Genomic DNA, 20,822 nt, shown 5'->3' with positions numbered 1-20,822 from the left:
ATGCCTGAGAACATGTCCTACCAACCGATCCCTTCTTCTAGTCCAGTTGTGCCACAAACTTCTCTTCTCTCCAATCCTATTCAATACCTCCTCATTAGTTATATGATCTACCCATCTAATCTTCAGCATTCTTCTGTAGCACCACATTTCTAAAGCTTTTATTCTCTTATTGTCCAAACTATTTTTCGTCCATGTTTCACTTCCATACATGGTTACACTCCATACAAATACTTTCAGAAACGACTTCCTGACACTTAACTCTATACTCGATGTTAACAAATTTCTCTTCTTCAGAAACGCTTTTCTTGCCATTGCCAGTCTACATTTTATATCCTCTCTACTTCGACCATCATCAGTTATTTTGCTCCCCAAATAGCAAAACTCCTTTACTACTTTAAGTGCCTCATTTCCTAATCTAATACCCTCAGCATCACCCGACTTGATTCGGGATCTTATTCTAACAAAAAAAGTTCGTGAATTAGGCTGTAGGTTTGTCGCGACAGGCCGACTGTAACTGCAAGACAGTACCAGGGGCGGTCTATGATCGTTGGGTATGTGATCAGCATGTCGCCAATCTCTCCCACCGTGAATGATTACAGATGAAACCTAATGACGCTTCTCTTCCTTTATTGAAGCAGGTCCGCATTTGGCCTCCCAAGGGCTGAGTAGACTCCATGCCAGACCTCCCTATTTGAGAAAAAGTCTCAGGAATTACCGAGAATCGAACCCTGATCCTTCCATACCGAAGGAGGTGTTGCAAACAATTTTTTTAGCTATTTATAAAGTACCACTCGGCTACTAAGGTAGTGTATATCTCACTCATCAAATAGATTTTACGGTTTTATGCCGTTTGAAACGTTCTTTAACGAGCTGGTCTTAGTAAGAGTGTGCTGAGAAAAACGTGTGTTTCGAATAACCTTAATCGGTTTCAACTATGTAAGATTTTTGCAACTCTGAAACAGAAATACGAGGGGCGTTCAATAAGTAATGCAACACATTCTTTTTCTGAAAGTAGGTTGGTTTTATTCAGTATTTCAATACACCATATCGTTCCCCACTCTTTTTCGTAAAAAAACCTTGTTTTTCAACATAATCTCCCTTCAGTGAGACGGCCTTACGCCACCTTAGTGGGAGGACCTGTGTGCCCTCATGGTACCACTCTACTGGTCGCGTCGTAGGCAGTGTGTTGCTGCATCAATAATCTCCCTATCATTTGCGTACTGCTTCACGCGGAATGCATCCTTCTTTTGACCAAAAGAATGGGAGTCGGAAGGTGCCAGCCCCAGTATGTAGGGTGGACGAGGAAGAACGGTCCAATGATGTTTTGTGAGCGTCTCTTGGGTACGCACACTTGTTGACGCTTTTCATTATCATTGAGAAGAAGTTCCTTTGCATTTTTGGGCGACGAACACGTTGAAGTCGTTCCTATATAGGAGGAGTCTCAGGCACGTGGGAAATCGGACAGATTTGCACCACCTTGTTGCAGTGATGACATACACCTTGCCCAACTACACATCGTGCTTTTATTCACTGGCAGGTCTCGGTAGATATTCTGCAAGCGCCTATGGATATCTACGATGCTCTGGTTTACCGCCAGAGGAAACTCAATGGCAGCTCTCTGCTTGGAAGGCACCCTCGTTACAGACGCCATTATCAAGGCGATGTATAGCGCCACCTGTATTGGAACTTCATGAAACTATAGGAGCTGAAGCAGGAATATGCTGTCTTGTCACACAACAAATTCCTCATTTTTTCAATGGAAATTGACCGAGATAAAAATGTGTTGCTTTATTTATTAATGTAGCTCGTATAGAGTTCATGCAGCTCTCATACCTTTATTTCAAATTCGCACCTTTCATAAATTTAATTAACTGAAGTACTTATTGTGGTATCGATGGCTACGATGCCACGGCGTAGGTGCAAGTTGTTAGGCTGGCACTACGACACCGAAACCGACGACAGCGCCCTCTAGCCGGCGCTGTCCAGATCTACGAGCTCATCTCCAGATTCAGCCCATTTGGTCAAGAGCAGAGAGCCGGGACACTTCGCTTCACATAGAGACTTTGTACTACTTACGACTGGAATACGGCTTCGCACCTACGTGCTCATCATTGAAAAGTTATGTAACCATTTAATAACTTGTTTTTCCCTATAGTAAACATCTATAATTTTACACACAGTACGAAAAAAATAGTTCAAATGGCTCTGAGCACTATGGGACTTAACTTCTGATGTCATCAATCCCCTAGAACTTAGAACTACTTAAACCTAACTAAGCTAAGGACGTAACACACATCCATGCCCGAGGCAGGATTCGAACCTGCGACCGTAGCGGTCGCACGGTACCAGACTGTAGCTCCTAGAACCGCTCGGTCCCCCGCCGGCCGCGCAGTACCGAAGTGTTTTACGGCTCCTGCTCCTACTCTCTTTCGTCATTCAGCCAACCTTTCAGTTTTCAGGAGCAGACCCACGAGCCGCCTTCCAGGCGGGATACAAATCTTATTTTATCAGATAGTAGAAGTGAGCAAGCATGAGGTGTAAGACAATGCCTACGTGAAAGTAATCAAACTCAATATTCTCATTCATAATCCAAATCTGTTTTATCAATAAAAACCACTTATGCTCGTGGTAGATGTTCACAAAGAACTCTGTTGGCACTAGTAAATTATTTTCAGACAATAGAAGGAAAATTTGCTTCGAGAGCTCCTTATTATGTTCTGTGACGATGTTACGTTACTAGGACACAATCAGTAGATCTTTTCAGATGCAAGAGAGTTTCCTTTGCGCTAAGTATGCGTGTCTGTGACGAATCATTCCCGAGGGTAGTCAGATCGCTTAATAATATTTACTTTGGGTTTTATTCACTTGTAATCCTTAACCGGGACAGCTTGTAGTGGAACTTTAATATCCAGTGCTACTATCAAAGTCACATCCATTTTAGCAGACGTCACATAAAATAAAAGATTGGTGTATAGTTAAAATATTAGTTTATTTATGGTTCTAACTACAGACAGAGTTCTTTAATACATAAAACTGTGATAGGTAAGTATTTAAATAGCGAGAGTCCGGCGAGCGAGCGTCTGCGGCGATGCCAGCCGCCACGGCGGCCGCCGGGACCATCAGGAGTCTGTGGTGGTGGCTGCGAGCGGTCGTTTGCGGTGGACCAGGAAGCGAACGACGCTAGCTGCAGCGGCCGGCGTCTGTTCTCGACGGGCGGCAGCGGCAGAGGCTGGTACTACGCTCGCGAAGTGAGCCGGGCCTTCGACCTGCGGACATAACAACAGGCACAGTGAGCAAAACGAGAGGAGCTGAGCTGAGCACCAGCGGCATGTCTGCGCTAGGAGAAGTCGGGGCAGCTCGCAGGCACATCTATTGGCGCCGGCGCTAAATTCTGAGCTACCGAAGCTGGCCCACGTACCACTCTAAAAGTGAATCGGCTTGTGTATGTCGAAAGGACTTCTCTACTCGTGTTCCGCAAGCGCATAGGGCACTTTCCATCTACCGTGCGCCTCGCACCTCTACGAGTGGACATCTCGTGGTGCGACCAAAATACGTAGCCAATGGATGGTGGTGTTACCTTATATATTCTACTGTAAATATTTAAATGGAATTATTAGCTGGGACTGGCATTTGTATTTTGCGATATATAGGAGGCGTGTACTAAATGCGTTTATACGAAGACCGTAATAAGACAATTGCACTTATAGTCAGATGTTCCTGTTCTCAAATCTTTGGGCAGCAGAAATGAAATGTGACCGGAGACACTGGCGCTCAGACTGGTGATAATCAACCAACTTGCGTTACCCACACATTTAGGTAATGGAAATACATTCATCACGGCACATACATGAAGAGACAATTCACAGACTGAAAACTCAAGACGGACATTCAATTATTTACGCTTTTGATAGTGGGATGCATAATAGCCTGCGAGGTATTACTCAGAATACTGAAGTATGATACTAAACATTCACTCATGAACACTATGTCAATCTATGATCACATGCTGAAACAAGGATACGAAGAACTATGGATATTGATTACAAAACTGAAATAAATGTGGGTGACTGTGAGAGCTAATTTTCTCCGTACAGAGATATTCCTACACTGAATAAATAAAGTTCAGAGCGTTTGTGATGTTAGGACCATTCGAAAGAACGCACAGTATTTCTGAGAATAGGCTACGATTAAGAACGAAAGTCAAATGTATGTTACTGAGCCCTCCTGTAACTGCACTTACGAAGGTAAGAAGATGTAAGATTGCAGATTTGAGTCCTGGAGTAGTCATGATAGGTTTATGAATATCGACGATGTGCGCTTAATCATATGTAGAGGAATATGAATTTGTTATGGTGACACTGGAGGAATGAATCATAGAGCGATCTGAAAAGGGAAGGAGGTTGCAAGACTGCTTGTGTAAAATGAATGAAACGTTGCGAAATGCAATCAAGATTTACTTCAATAGTTTTCATTCTCAGTGAATTAGTGATACTGAAGTAAACATTCAATTTTAGGAAATGCAGGCACATTAATATACCACACAGGACTTCACTGGTTTCACGATAACCCGCCGCTCGACTTCATCAACTGAATTTTTTGTTTATTTGTGTTAGATCAATACAAATTTTATCTACCTGATCTAAATATGTCCATATGGTCGAAGAAATATCGTGACAATATTATGAAATGAATACTTATTGTACGCATTGTGTCTTTCTTTTCACGCACATCTTACAAGGAAGTAGCTGTAAGGCATCACTTTATGTAATTATTTCAGTTACTTCTTAATGTAATGCTCAAGATATATGTCATACTGGAAAACAGTATTTGATAGAAACGCCCTTAGTGTTAATTTTTTTCTTGTGGGACCAAAGAAAAACTGATTGGCATTGGAATATTCCTTGGTTTTTAAAATTTATTCCCGCCCAAAGTTCTGGCTAAAGAACTATCGTGGTCTGGGTAGCAATTGTAAGGTGAACAAGCAGTACGTCTCTATTTAGTGGCTGAATCCATGTGAATTGAACATTATCAAAGTATTCCCGCCTGCCTATTGAGGTACAGAGTGATGCGTTAATGGAAAAACGAGTGGTTGGACGTGACTGATAATAAGCTGCGTCTAGTAAATACCACTACACGGCTATGCCGTACTTCCTTTCAGCCACAAAGACAGGATGAGGTCCTGCTTACTCGTCTTCGCATAGGCCACAGTCTTCTGACACATGGCTTCTTACTCCGATCAGCGGGTCCTCCAAAGCGTGGTACCTGTGGCGTACAGATAATTATTTTCAGATCAGAGAACAGCTACAATCAGCCCTCTGTTTTAAGTGAAACGAATGTGGATCGAGTTTTACGGCTCTGAGGTCTGTCTAAATTGCTTCAGAAACTTTAGGGTGATGACTGGCTCACCCCCCTTTTATGTTTTAAGTGCTCAGCCAGTCACATTTCCCTATGCTGTTTTTTGAGCTCTTCTGTAGTTTTATACGTGTTTGAAACCCATGTATAACATCTTTCAACCTTCTCTGTTGTATTAATACCTGTGAGACTGAGTGATTGTGTGGGTCAACGCGTGTTTGGTAGGAGTGAGTGAATGAGTGTAACTTTACAGGTTTCCTCCTGACTGTATGACAACAATGTTTGAAATTTTATCCACATTTTTTTCTTTTAATATATCCAAGAGCGCTGATGACCTCGACGTTGGGCGCCCGTAAGCTCCAAACACACACGCACACACACACACACACACACACACACACATATATATATATATATATCCCTAGCGTATTATCCCTTGAGCTCCGGGAACACAGTATATATATATATATATATATATATATATATATATATATATATATATATATATATATATATGTGTGTGTGTGTGTGTGTTCCCGGAGCTCAATGGATAATACACTTGGAAAACACAGAGCCTGAATACGTCATTCTGTTCTAAAGTAAACTATACGAAAGATGAAAAGCACAGACTTAAATGAGAGTGGCGTTAAGATGAAGACGTAATTGTAGTTACCCGCGCCCGTGTAGTACAAAGCATTACCCCTTCACAAAAGCGAAAAGGTTACGCAAATTTTTCTAGTAGACTTCACAAAAATTGGCTCTGAGCGCTATGGGACTTAACTTCTGAGGTCATCAGTCCCCTAGAACTTACAACTACTTAAACCGAACTAACTTAAGGACATCACAGACATCCATACCCGAGGCAGGATTCGAACCTGCGACCGTAGCGGTCGCCTAGAACCACTCGGTCACTCCGGCCGGCAGACTTCACACAATTCTCACCACTGCGAGGCGTTGAGACGTCGATAGAGCAACAGGAAAGAAAACAGCTGAAGCCTTCCGGCTCTACTGCTGCAGAAGATAAGGGAATTTGCAGGTCTACGAAGTATGAAACAGAGTCAGTCAGAAAAGACGATGAAAGGAAATTGTTGATAATCCCGACAAGGGAAAGGAACAATGTAGTGCGAGGCTATAGAACGTAAAAGCTTAAGGAATTTCAAAGATTAGAATGCATCTTAGACATAATTTATTGCACTGGAGGCCTTATAAGCAGAGATGTGAAACGTATGAAGCTAGTTCAGAGGTGACTTAAAAGAAAACAGAAGAAAAATTTTTCTCCGATGCGCAAGCTGGTGTTATAAAAATGCTGGGGATGTCAGTGATGCGTACGTATCGGAGAGCGACGATCAACGGACTGGCAACCGTACCCGTTTTTCCTGTAGCCATTGGAGCCGGAGGCGCCGAGCAGGTGGGGCCCGCCGTAGGCTGTGGCGTGGCTGGTGGCGACGGCGCCCTTGCCCGTGCTGAAGCTGTTGGCGATGGCCGTGGCCACGCCCGGCGTCCCGTCGGCGCCGCCGCCGCTGCTGCGGCCTCCGGGGAACCCGCCGAAGAACATGGGGAAGTAGGAGCTGTAGAAGCCGCCGTGGCCCTTGCGCCGCTTGCCCGGCAGCGGCAGCGGCAGCCCGCCGATCGGGAAGTCATCCTCGTCGTCGTCGTCGTCGTCGTCATCGTCGTCGGCGCTGTCCTGCGCCGGTCGCTTGCGGCCGGGCTTGCTTGCCGGCTTCGGCTCGTGCTTGTGTGAAAAGTCGCGGCCGCTCTGCAACAGGTAGGCAAATTATGCTGTGGTTGCACGTGCCAGTGATGTCAGGGTTGTTGAGGACTGACAGGTGATCCAAAAGCGACACGATCCACCAGCTCCTCGTTACACTATTTTCCACGGAAGAAAAATAGAACTTTGGTTGGTTGATTGGTTGATTTGGGGGAAGGGACCAGTTAGCGGAGTCGTCGTTTCCATCGGATTAGGGAAGGACGGGGAAGGAGTCAGCCGCGCCCTTTCAAAGGAACCTTCCCGGCATTTGTCTGAAGCGATTTAGGGAAACCTCGGAAAAGCTAAATCAGAACGGCAGGACGCGGGTTTGAACCGTCATCCTCCCGAATGCGAGTCTAGTGTGCTAACCATGGCACCACTTCGCTCGGAAAACAGAACTTTCTTTCCTTGCCCGTTCATTTTGCCCTCGACTTTAGTGGCATAAAAGCAGTTTCTGTAGCTTGAAGTGGAGAAGGAAGTCTGTGTGCAGGAGTTCTTTGAGAGGGACTAGTGGGTACTATCAACGCTTACATTATTATTTGATCCCTTGAGACAGACCTCGTCTGAATGGTACACAGAGGATCCAAATTAGATTCCCGGTGCTGCCAAGGAGCTTTCTTTCGTCTGAAGACTGGAGTGAGGAGCATTCATCCTTTTCAGGGGAAATGAAGGCTCAGTTTTATACAAGCAAAACTTCAAGTTACTTAAATACCATCATTGTGCAACCTATTAATCTTTATTAGTTATCACAATATATCCAAAAGGAGAAGGAGTAACACCGCTTTAGAGAAGTCAGTACTAACAACTGGAATACTGGTGAGCTGACTGTTATCCTTCCGTAGGACATGCATGGACTTCAGTCTTAGTCTACCGATGATAGTGAGTCATTTAGGTGGAGCACTTGTTCAAAGTGATCTTTTCCTAAAAGACCTTTTCAATTTGGCTGTATTGATTCCAAAGAAAACAACTGAAACTTAAGAAACGATTAGAATCAAAATTTCTCGGCCACACTTTGAGTCTGTCATTGCGACTTTTCTTAGTAATAGGTAAGTGTTAGTAATACCATATTTTGACGTCAAGTGTCTATTATTTTTCGAAAAGCATGGGGAATAGATTATACTCGAAAACGTTGCAAGTTGTCGTTTGTTTATATTACAGTTTGAGCGAATAAAGCCCGATCAGATGCTGTTACGACAGAAGGTTACCTAATTTTTAAGGTCACATGGCTCATCACAATTTCTTTGGTCTATTTTGTCATGTGATCTTGACAGTTTGCAGAGTATGCGTCACGTTATATTAGCAGTTTGAGTTTATCAATTTAAATATGCTCATAAATTGCAGTTTCTTTAAAATTCATATCAAACTAAACACTGTGTACTTTTATGATGGAAAACAGACGATTTGTCGCCACGCAGCATGTTTTGTATCTGTAGTATCGGTTTAAGGTAGCAAACAGAAACAAGGCAGAGTCCATCCTAGACGACACTGAGACACCTTGAGGGCCTGTGAGTTTCCTTCCGATACATGACAGATAATTTTCGCATGGAAAACTCGCAAACCGATGGGACAGCATTAGATGTATACCCTAAAATTATTCTGATGGTAAGTTTTCACTGAGTTGCACTGGCATTAGGGAGGGGCATGGTTAGACTCCATATTAATGTTCCCGTGGCTTCCCTGAATTCAATATGAATGACAGGATGATATCTTTCAAAAATTCATCTGATTTTTTGCTGAATCCTGTTCAATCTGAACGTGTGTTCAAACTATGATAATCCGATACGCGACGGTACTTTACCTCCTGATGGTCTTTTAACAAGATTTTTCCTTAAGAACAAAAATAATTAAGAAATTAACCGCATTTAAAAGATGACTGTGACAAATGATGGAATGTTGCAAATCAAAAAATGGGTATAACAGACCGATCTTGGTGGTGTGTGTACATTAATGGGTGGTAGTAACTGAATAAATATTTGTGAACTGAATTCCAGAGACGATCAACGAAACAGAGACGATAAAGTCTAGACTAATGTTAGTGCATTTTTTTTACAATCAGAGCAATGGAAACGTAGGTGCAGAGTTTAGTGAAAAAAGAAAGAGTAAGACAATTCGTCTCAACCACTCGGCTGCCATCGCGATAATGTTTCGCGGCAAGAGGAGTTACTTACAAGCATACGTTATGAAGATTTGAATCTGAGACATGAGCATATAATGGTGCTTCCTAAAGACAGATACACTGTAGGAAGATAAAGACGTTGAAACAAACGTTATTGGACCCAAAAATCAGCACCACGACTTGTGCGGGCAATTTCAACGATAGACAAGTCCAGAACATCATTCGGAGCACTCTACTACTACACCACTTTGAGCAAGGCTAGGAACATGTCAACAAGCTGCTGGACTTACGTATTAATCTGGGCTACTCTGAAAGCCTAGTAATCAATAACAGCAATTTAGAAAGTGTTCTCGAACAATGGATAGGTGTAGCATGTGTGTATACTGACGGTCTAAATACTTGGATTCTGTCGTCTGGGCGTTTGTAGATATTAAAAATAAGAATAGTGAACTATTTCGCATCCCGAAAGTGGCGTCAATTTTCACGGCTGACTTCCTAGCCATTGAGCGGACACTAAGATACGGCGGGAGAGTAGCAGCTAACCACATCGTAATAATCACGGACTCTCCGCTGTGGAAACACTGACATCGGCTGCTCCTGTATCAGACTAGAATAAAACGAGTACGGAGGTATCATCATTGTGGATCAAGCGGACATGAAAAGCTAGTCAGTTGCATATGGACGAAACAGCGAATGGAATATAACAACGACGGATTCCAGCGCATGATCTCGCTGTAATTGGAGACATGACCAAAAAGGAATGTAACAAGGCGTAGTAGACCGAAGATCTGCACAAGGACACCTTGTACAAACAAATCCACCTACATCTACCGAGGGCCGAATGGTATGCTGAAAAATGGGTTATGAAATGCAACCCAACTGGTACAGGGAACGAGACGCAATTTGTAAGGATCATTGCCAGGTTGAAGGTAGACCACGGTTGTTACCGTCAACACATCTACAAACTTCACATCATACCATCATACCGTGGGGAGAACCGGGACGTCAGCTACACCTAATTTGGCTGCCCTCGATATAGAAGAGAATCAGACTGCCTACTTATGGAGCTAGTCTACATGAATCAAGAACCTCCTTCGAATGTGTTAACACTTCTGACTACAATGCATATAGATATTCATCAATTGCTTGTAGAATTAGTGTTAAAATTGGGAATAAATTGTGACCATTAAGCCTGCTTGTGTGTTTATTTCGATTTGTTAGAAATCTGTTCGTTAACCTAAGAAGCCACTGTATTTATTTCTATATTTTTCACCATGTCACAGAAGTTTGTTTAAAATTTGCAAGAAATTGTACGACGTCTATTAGGAAAGTAAGGTCCAATCGGTCGCGAAATGGAAACCACTGTAAAAATCAAACATGTTTTGTTTGCAACAGTTAGCTACATGTTCAGCTCTCATAGAAGACAGCCGTATGTGCTTTCCGCTAGTTATCTACGTTCGGCTACAGCTCGTTGTCTGTGCCAAAATGTTGTTTTCACAGTCAGCAGTTCGTGTAAGCGGGGATGAAACTCAGAGGGACCCAGTTAAATCTGCAGGAGCATGTTCATTGCACCTGCAGAGTGCGGCCGAGAAGGAAACGCTTGACAGTTGTTATGTGGGCTGCACAACATCACTTGAAATCATTCACCAGGCCCTCGTATTTGGCAGGAGACATTACTGTTCTAGGCATCTTCACGCGCTCACTGTGCGCTTAGAATTGGAAAGACCGACGTGACACGAGGGACGAGCATATTATAGACACTGCCCAACACATATGTTCAAAGCTTTATCGGATTTTCGCGCCCAATCGGACCTTACTTTCCTAATATCCCTAGTAGGAACGAAATATTTACGCTTTGTAAAGATGACAGCAAGGTAAGTTTAGACTTGCCGTACTGGTGTATCCAAAGGCAACAAATAAATTGACTAGAAAAAAAAATGTGTTGAACATTTAAGTGGCAATTTTACTGTGCTGAATGAGTGTAGGTTATGAGTGCGATGTAGGGATGGAAAGAACACGGCTAGGTAACAAGTGAAGGCGTCGCGCTTACCTCCTCCTCTGGGACTTCGGCGGACGCCGGCGGCGCTACGGGAGCGGGCGTGGCGGGCTGGTCGCTGGGGAAGTCTGAGTCGTCAGCCTCGGCGGAGGGCGGCGGCAGCGCGGGCTGCTCCTGCGACACGCCGGGCTCTTCCTGGGAGCCGGGGGCGGGCGCGGGGGCGGGAGCGGCTTCCGGCAACGGCTGCGGCTGCGGCTGCGACTCGGGTTCCGCCTCCGGCTCGGGCTGCTCGGCGCTGGCGCCCGGGGGCGGCACTACGCCGTTGCACTGGCTGCAGTCGGGGGTGAGCGCCGCGCCGTTACCGTTGCTGTAGCCGTTGCCGTTGCTGTAGCCGTTGCCGTTGGCGTAGCCTATGCCGTTGCCGTTGCCGTTGCCGTTGCCGTCGGCGCCGCCGTAGAAGCCAGAGCCCGCGGCGACCGTGTTGCCGGCGGCGAAAGCCGACATGGCGCCCTGCGGCTCATAGCCGCGTGTCACGAAGCCCGGCCGGCCGTACGTGCGCGGGTAGTACTGCGCCGGCACCGGCCGGCCGAAGTAGCCGCTGAACATCATCGCCCTCTGCGGGAACGCTGCGGGCATGACACACCGCTGTCACCTTAAGTCCACTTATCTTTCAGCGTCTCTTTATTTTTCAGACCATTGTTAAAATTATTTGTAAAAAAAAAAAAACCCATGTAAAGTTTTGTACAGATCACCTAAGGATGCGTCTTCAATTGCCCCATGACATTAAACGCAAAGTATTTTACGGCTTGTACCGATCATGTCATTCGAAATGCGGAATTTTGCCTGTGATTTTCCGCAATTTAAAATAACATGCTCTGTGATACGGAGCAAACAAGTTCGCTCCAACAGCTGAGTTAACCTGACGTATCGTTCAAATCAAACGGCTCTGAGCACTATGGGACTTAACATTGGAGGTCATCAGTCCCCTAGACTTTGAACTACTGAAACCTGACTAACCTAAGGACATCACACAGCCGGCCGCCGTGGCCAAGCGGTTCTAGGCGCTTCAGTCCGGAACCGCGCGACCGCTGCGGTCGCAGGTTCGAATCCTGCCTCGGGCATGGATGTGTGCGATGTCCTTGGGTTGGTTAGGTTTAAGTAGTTCTAAGTTCTAGGGGGACTGATGACCTCAGATGTTGAGTCCCATAGTGCTCAGAGCCATTTGAACCATTTTTTGACATCACACACATCCATGCACGAGGCAGGATTCGAAGCTGCGACCGTAGGAGCAGCGCGGTTCCGGGTGCCCATTCAGTCATCCCAACAGTGGCATGTCAGTTATGACGATGTGAACGTAGTGACAACACAAGGGAACACGCAGTCCTTGGGCGGGATTAGAACTCGGGCCTCTTCTCTTGGCAAACCGCCGCTCTGAGTGCGCAGCTACCGAGGAGGACGAGCGGTTAATTTCCTCCTCTCCTCCCTCCTCTTTCCATCGTGTTGTCAACTATTCACAGGACATCAAAATTAAACTGTCGCTCTTATAAACTGCGGATCACTTTGTCCACGATGGGATGTTACTGAACTAGCACTAATAAGGATTCTGGATGCGAACGACGTAGCAACTTACAAATCCTCTGCGATCCATATGACCTGTTGGCGCGCCGCCAACATAGCTCGCAGGAGGCTGGCAAGAGGGCAGTGCGTTCAGAGCGGCTCGCCAACTGTAGCCGAATCTCGCTACCGCCGAGTATTCGCACTCAGGCTGTGATCGATCACATCCTACCTCCTGCTTGAGATTTAGGGCTTTCTTCCTTGCAGCCTTGACGTTGTTCATTACACCTAGAACTGTTCGTACATACGAAGAGAATTCTTTCACTGCCGCATTTTGCCGAACGAGAATCCGCCGTATGTCTACCAAACTGAATTTGGAGTGCATGGTTTAAGTACGTGGTCTAAGTGTACTATCTGACAAAACATAATTCTTTATAGGCAAAAACAAACAACAATGGCTTTGGTGAATAACTGGAGATCCTCCTCCGGTTATTCTTGAGGAACTTAGCAATATACGTCCATAATGTACTTGTCCAAGTAGACAACAAATACATATATTTTTTCTGTTACCTATCAATTGTTCCCATAATTTGGATGTACGTTACATGTTTATAAGATCAAGTTGCCGTATCCTCGAGTCCTTTGCGATATGATTGTGCAAGCCCTGTCAAGGCTCTGTCCTCGTTTTTGTGTTTGACTGTGGCCGTTAATGATAATAATAAGACAATCGTTGTTTTGTCGCCGAAAATATATTTCCTCGTTTCTCATCAAATTGTGCTGAGGATTTGTCCAACATTTAGTCGCTGAAGCTGTTGGCAGGTCACCTCACTGTCGGAAACAATTATTAAAGTTGGAAAGAAGAATAGAAGAATGGGGTAAATTTTCCTCATGAATGTCATCAACTAAGCTGTGGATTTGCATATGTGCGCGGCGTACGCGTTAAATGAAGATGGAAACAGTTAGCAGTGACACAAAGCGTAAACGCAGACTTGTGAAATTTAGTGGCTGTGTTGATCGTAATTTCGAAAAATAAAGAGCCTACCGCGATATTTTTACTTCTTGTACTTGTAGTCGGACCTGATGGTCCAGCGATAAAGCGTTTGAACGGAAAGTTCGCACGATCGAATCGCAATCGGACGACGAAATTTTCAGTCTGCTTTAAGCTAGCCTTCACATCTCATTGATGTGAAGGTTCGGATTCCACGCCAAACAGTAGATCACCTCTCCCCAACATGATTACTGGTGTAGTTTAAGAACTCACAAGTCTCCGAAAGGTTCACACCATGCCGTTAAGCCTCACGAAATTATTGTTATTGCACATATCGTCTGGGAATTAGATTGTAAACAGTTCATGGCAGCACTGTAAAGCTGAGGATTGTCGCTCTACGTAATTACGTCAACGAACTTGCATTGTAGAAAATGCAAGGTGCTAATAGATCACAGCGTAGCAACTACAGTTTCCCATTGTGCTCTGTTAGTAAGGTTCTATTCACAGTACACGACCAACGTTGAAGTTGAGCGATAATGGAAGTGCAGTAGCCTCTAATGAAAACTATTGGCTCACTTGGTTTTAAGCTTATCATTACTCCTTCTTTTCCATATTTTTCATTACCGTATCTGACATTCAGTTACATTCAATTCCACATCTTCAGTGGTTACATGAGTAGAAATATTCCTTTGTCATTTTCATTATTCATGTGTGCGTGCAAAAAGTTCAGTTGAATTTACGGGAAATTATTAATCCCCATCACGTTTCTTGACATATTTATCGCGGCTTCTAAACACTGCTGAGAGTAATATTGATCTGAAAATACTTTTGTTTTATCCTCTAAATGATATTTTTCGTTTCTTGTAGTAGTGCAGTTACTCGTGTAGTATTAAAACTGAAACCTTTTGTAAGTACATTTCGTAAATTACGTTTCCGTGTTCGCAGAGCCGTTCCTCCAGATCTGGAGCACGGTTAGCAACCAGCAACCAGCGAGCAGACGACCGCTGACAGACCAAGGATACGCCGAAAGTCGTGACAAGCGAAACTGTTCGCTGTCGCCTGAGCCGCATACGGCCACCAAAAGCATAATAGAGGTGTTTTCTCCTGCTGGCCTCTTTACCTTCAAAGAAGGGAGGTCTCAGCTGTATGAGTGTGTCCTTGTTTCTTAAGTTTTTCCGTCGCCGAGTGTACTATGTTGAATACTAAAATTTTTGTTGAGCCTAATTTTAACAGCCTCTAGCAGTTCTTTGTAGCGATTGAGAAGAAAACATTTGGTACCTGTCCTGTAGTGATTCGCTGCCTTAGATAATCTGAAGAAGTAAGTATTGCACTACTTAAGATGCTATTAGTTATGAAGAAATTTGGAAGGATGTGGCAAGAACATTAGAGCGAGATTCGTGCTCTACGTATGTTCTGCTGGCGGACTCACCTAAACTCTGCAGAGGAGCCGTAGCTGCCACAACAACACACAACACCAGCGCCATTGCTGTCCTCATGATGACAGGCCTGCAACCGAAACACAAAGACAACTGAATTATTATCTGTCCACGAAAAAAATTAGGAGCTTAAATAACGTTCTCCAGCAGTGGCACATAGGCCAGCTAATGTGATTTTTTTGCCGCATAATTGAAAAATATTCTTTCTTAGTGCTTTTTGGTACTTAACGTTTCCCAAAGTGCAGACACTGCGTTTACTATTATTGGTCAGTGATTAGTTTACATGTAGGCCATTGTTTGTTTTATTGACACAAATGACAGAGAAAGCGAAGTGTGAAATACAGGACAAAGATGGTCACCAACTTAATATTTCCATCTAGCTGACAGATCAAGTAAGACAATGATTCCTGCTTACACCGTGTAACACAGCGAGGAAGTTTGGGACTCAGCCTGGGTCATTGGTGCAATACCTAGTGATCAGCAGCTACTACATGCCCCCCTCTTGCCGGCCAGATACTCATGAGGGATATTTTTTCCACCAAAAGGCCTTAATTAGTCTAGCACGATTTGATCACCCCACAACGACTGCATCAATGATCTTGGTAGCTGAGGAGACCGTCTTATGACATGGGCGACCACAAGAAACGTCTGAATGTGCCCGTTTCTTTTGGTACAATTTTACGATTGCATCGCAGAAAGTAAGAATATGTTCAAATGTGTGTGAGATCTTATGGGACTTAACTGCTAAGGTCATCAGTCCCTAACCTTACACACTACTTAACCTAAATTATCCTAAGGACAAGCACGCACACCCATGCCCGAGGGAGGACTCAAACCTCCGCCGGGACCAGCCGCACAGTCCATGACTGCAGCGTCGAAGACCGCTCGGCTAATCCCGCGCGGCTGAGAATATGTGAGATCACACTAGGAATGTCGTCGAAACAATGCGACGAAAACGGGACCTGTTAGCCAGTGAATTATCATTTAAGGCTTTTACCGAGGAAACAGCACAGTCAAATTAAATCGTTATATGGGAGTAGCTTGTAGTAGAAGGTATTGGGACGTTTCTTTGCCCAGTAAAGGTTAGTGCAATTTATAAAACGGAGATATCTTTCTAAAAAAAATACGATTAAGAAATTTATATAACAAAGCATAATACATAACACACATAACTCTCAATACAAATAGTGTGTGCAGTCTGCTACAAATCAATTTTATGCACAAAAAATTAGTGCGTTGCGAACGGCCCTCTTTACTGATCGTCATTTTCTCTTGACTAAAATTGATCTTTCGGTCTTGTTATACAATGAAATTTAGTGGTATTAAACCGAGTCTACCTGCGTCGTTTATGTATAATAAGTCTTTTCATCTTGCCTATGCAGAACGACGAAGGAAATAGTTTTGGACAAGAATTTACAATACCGTTATAGTTTTTGGAGCAGTTTCCCTCCTATCTGACTTCCTTACCGCTTGCAGTAGTGACTTTAGTACGCCGGAAATACATTAGTACGTTAGGCATATGCGGAATATCATTCCATCCTATTGACTATGCAGAGCCGTAATGACAAGTGGAAGGAGAAGAAACAACCGGGTGGGAACTTAACGTTTTCTTTAAACAGACGGTTTATGTAGTCGTTATTAGTTCAGCGCCAAAGCTAGTCTTCAAATGGTTGGATGTATTTCTCCTGCAAATCACACATTATTTCTCAGGCACCTTCTAGAAAAACAAAATCATCATGAGTACAAGAGACAACTGACACTGCAGAGTTATGCCGCTGCCTGAAGACGTCATTGTTTGGCAGCTAACTGCATCTAAATGAATCTTTGATTCGACAAAAGCACGACGGGATATCGCCTATTATTCCCTCATCGTCGAAGGTCTGGATAGTTTTGTGCCAGTTAATCATCGCTCCTGAAACATGGTATTAGGGCACCTCTACCGCCAAGTTGCTTGGCGCTCTTGGTTCCCATTCTGCGTGAAAACAGTGGGACTTCCGTAAAAATTAATTTAAAGTTTACTTCTTGTCTCGTTGTCGTCATTTTTTTCCCGCAGAGATCATTCGATGAGGCGTTGGATTCTGGTGGCGCAAGCGTAAGGATTAAGCTGAATTCATTAAATTAGAGGCCAGTCGTGTCTGCAATTTATTTGAGGGAAGAGAAATCATTAATTACATTGTTGTTCAGTCCCAAACGACACATCAACAGGGACTGGGGCGTGTCCAGGATTAATAACGGAACGTAAGGGGTTCAACTGCGAGAAGACGACCTCAACTGTTTCTCCCAGCAGGAAAGACATCACTCCGTTTTGTGTGCTGCATGCGCATGCATTTAAGAAACGTGCATGCGATGTACTAGCTTTTGGGAAACGAATAGAATCGTTGTACGTGCCAGTCTTTACGTATAGATATAAGTAAGACGGTTTAATGCTGCCACAGGGATTGCTTTCCACATGACGCACTTGCCAGTCTCATGGCCCAGTGGCACAACATGCAGTTTGTCCTATCACATGGTTTACTTTCAGAGACTCGCAAGTTTATCGTAGTGCTTGGTTGTCGCTAAAGTGAAAAGTAGAGCCTGTCCAGGATTTGAATCCGGGACCTCCTGCACCAAAACCCCTAGACCAACAGGCCGCACAACTAAGCAGATCTGCACCCCGCCACTTACTGAGATCTTGCCGCACTTGCTAGCTGCAGCATCCAATCTGGTCCATATTCTCTAAGAGGTTTCTTAATCCGACACCTGCAACATGAGCTGTGCTGAACACCAGTGTATGTGAATGCTGAAAGAGCTACTTGAGTTGTGTGACAGTATTTCGACCGCGTGAAGTGTAAATGTTATCGTGTCACGCACTATCCGCCCACTACGTAGGAAAAATCTATGTTCACCAACAACAACCTAAGGGAGAATGTCTTACGCAGTGTTGCAAAACGTTATTAACGCGGCTGAAAATGCTCACTCATGTCTTTGCTTGGTATCGTCGGATAAATGTTTGTTCATTGAAAAAGATTTTCCGTCTGGGGAAGTTACAGACGGCGCAGGTCGACGCCACGAGGGACATTAGGCTTCACCCTACAGCAGCGTAACCAAAGGGTCCTGAACTCGAAAAATGCTAATTTGTTAATCATTGGCTTTGCGGAAGATATAGCGTATAACGGAATTGGGCAAAACTGCACTCTTACCATTTTCGACCCGTAAGAGAGGATGAGTTACTTGCGTTATCCGTGACCAGATAGCTGTGCACGAGGTAACAATTAGCACCGAAATATGCGAGACTAATCCACTGGTGTAAACTAGCCCGCTTCACGAGACAACAGGTGGTAGGCGGTAGGTACTCACGTGTAGGAGGTCGTCGTCGAGGTGTTGGATGCGGACGACACCAGACCGTTTCCGGCAAGTCTTCGTCTCGCGGCGGAGGCGTCTCTCTGGGGACAGGAGAGGCTGGTGGATCTCCTCGGCGAGGTGTGCCCGTCGGCAGGAGCCGGCGGCTTATATACAGGGGACTCCCACCCCGGCCGGGGGCGCCGCGCGGCCCTTGGCAGCCGCCCAGAAGGACATGCAGATACAGCGCGGGCGCGCTCGCCGCCCCACCGCCCGTTTTTTTTTATCAATCGGCCATTCAGCCTAAGCTGTCAGGCCGCACTCGCATAACGCACGAGTCGACCGCGCCGGAGACTGGCGTGCGTCCGCTACGTGACGTGCGTGGCGGCCGCCCCCACCGCCTCCAAAATGGCGCACGCACACACCCACGCCTCTGCTGGAGGAGCGCCCCCGGCACGCGTTGGCAATGCATTATTCAGGTCCAGCAGGACACACGTCGCCCCGGCCGTGATTTAACGTCACGCTGTGAGATGCAGCCACCCGCCGACAGCCGACAGCCGCCGCACATCTGTATCCACAACGTCTCCAGTTTCGCGACCCGTAGCCAGTGCTGAAGATCTGGCTTCGAAACAATAAAAATACGCTGTAAAAATCGAGTAAATTGAACGATTATGGTAACATTCAAACCAAAAGCGCCACCAAAAATGTGGAGAGAACTTAGGAAATTTTCAGCCGGAGGGGTCTTTAGTGAGCTCACAAACCAAACAGCTTGTCCGAAACGTTTTTTCCCTGTTGGCAGTCAATAAGTCTTTGCGTGGGTAATAATAATAATTAATACTAATGATAATAATAATAAGAAGAAGAATAGAGGAAAGTGGCCAAAACTCAACCACCATTTTATTTTTGATCTTTAAAAAATAGAAAACTTTTGTTTAGTTTCAGCTTTTTGTTGACAGGGATCCATCAGCTTTATTAAATTTTACTGACGTAACTGACAACAGGTCCAGTGCTCATATTTGGCGGCTAGCCTGATGTACTGAGACTGTACTTAGCTTGATCTTAACAATGAACCTCGAAGTGGCAACTTCATCTACATCTGCATCTACATTTATACTCCGCAAGCCACCCAACGGTGTGTGGCGGAGCTCACTTTAAGTGACACTGTCATTACCTCCCTTTCCTGTTCTAGTCGCGTATGGTTCGCGAGAAGAACGACTGCCGGAAAGCCTCCGTGCGCTCTCGAATCTCTCTAATTTTACATTCGTGATCTCCTCGGGAGGTGTAAGTAGGGGGAAGCAATATATTCGATACCTCATCCAGAAACGCTCCCTCCCGAAACCTGGACAGGAAGCTGCACCGCGATGCAGAGCGCCTCTCTTGCAGAGTCTGCCATTTGAGTTTGTTAAACATCTCCGTAATGCTATCACGCTTACCAAATAACCCTGTGACGAAACGCACCGCTCTTCTTTGGATCTTCTCTATCTCCTCCGTCAATCCGACCTGGTACGGATCCCCCACTGATGAGCAATACTTAAGTACAGGTCGAACGAGTGTTTTGTAAGCCACCTCCTTTGTTGATGGACTACATTTTCTAATGAATCTCCGAATGAATCTCAACCTGGCACTCGCCTTACCAACAATTAATTTTATATGATCATTCCACTTCAAATCGTTCCGCGCGCATACTCCCAGATATTTTACGGAAGTAATTGCTACCAGTGTTTGCGGGATGAATGTCCCTCTTAGCAAGTCAGAACCAAATCAGGCACTTTCAGCGCAGCCTGAATGGGCCAAACTTGCAAATGAACCTGTAAGGTCCGAAAATAGACGCCAAATGTAAATACTGCAACTGTCGACAGATTTATTAATAAATGAATGATGAAAAATAAAAAATTCTTTTAGAAGCATGTAATATTTTCTTTACAATGCTTCGCACTGTCTAGATTTTACTCTTTGAAAAATAATTAAAAGTTATAATAAAAAAGTGTTTTCAAAAACCTTACATGCAGCCTGTTTGAAAAATATTGCCAAAATCGGACCCCTTCTCAAAATTATTAAAATGCTCTAAATAGAACTGGAAAAACGTATTAAATCAGAATAAACCGAAAGCAGGTGTAATATAACATATTCCAGAATGTTATACAGTATCTCTGTATTTTATTTCCTGAAACCAAGAGCCCTGCTACTGGATGTTCCTGTAGGCTTTCTTTCTGACAGTTTGTGTTCTGAACTTTAAGAACAAGACTAACTCGTTTTTCCCAGTAAGTTCGTTTTTGAAAGGGTCTTGAATATCATTTCTCTGTACAATCTGTACG

At 44.5% G+C, this 20,822-nt stretch overlaps 1 protein-coding gene across 1 annotated transcript; it reads right to left on the bottom strand.

The window, feature by feature from the left end:
- Positions 1-2,970: 2,970 nt before the first annotated feature.
- On the bottom strand, positions 2,971-18,815 carry LOC126472985 (translation initiation factor IF-2). Its single transcript, XM_050099973.1, has 5 exons — positions 18,526-18,815; positions 15,183-15,259; positions 11,266-11,837; positions 6,720-7,108; positions 2,971-3,266 (listed from the first exon to the last, which is right to left on the bottom strand). The coding sequence occupies exons 2-5, from the start codon at positions 15,247-15,249 to the stop codon at positions 3,236-3,238; spliced, it is 1,059 nt and encodes a 352-aa protein (XP_049955930.1). The 5' UTR covers positions 15,250-15,259; positions 18,526-18,815; the 3' UTR covers positions 2,971-3,235.
- Positions 18,816-20,822: the final 2,007 nt, after the last annotated feature.

Source organism: Schistocerca serialis, chromosome 1 (genome assembly GCF_023864345.2).
Source record: "Schistocerca serialis cubense isolate TAMUIC-IGC-003099 chromosome 1, iqSchSeri2.2, whole genome shotgun sequence".
NCBI classification, from domain to species: Eukaryota; Metazoa; Arthropoda; class Insecta; order Orthoptera; family Acrididae; genus Schistocerca; species Schistocerca serialis.
The sequence above is the reverse complement of the archived record's forward strand: the minus strand, read 5'-3'. Positions and strand labels throughout refer to the sequence as shown.

Coding starts and splice junctions, on each gene's coding strand:
- LOC126472985 (XM_050099973.1), bottom strand. CDS start 15,249: ATGAGGACAGCAATGGCGCTGGTGTTGTGTGTTGTTGTGGCAGCTACG. Junction 11,838..15,182: donor GGCTCCTCTGCAGAGTTTAG/GTGAGTCCGCCA, acceptor TCATGCCCGCAG/CGTTCCCGCAGAGGGCGATG. Junction 3,267..6,719: donor AATGGCTACAGGAAAAACGG/GTACGGTTGCCA, acceptor TTATGTCCGCAG/GTCGAAGGCCCGGCTCACTT.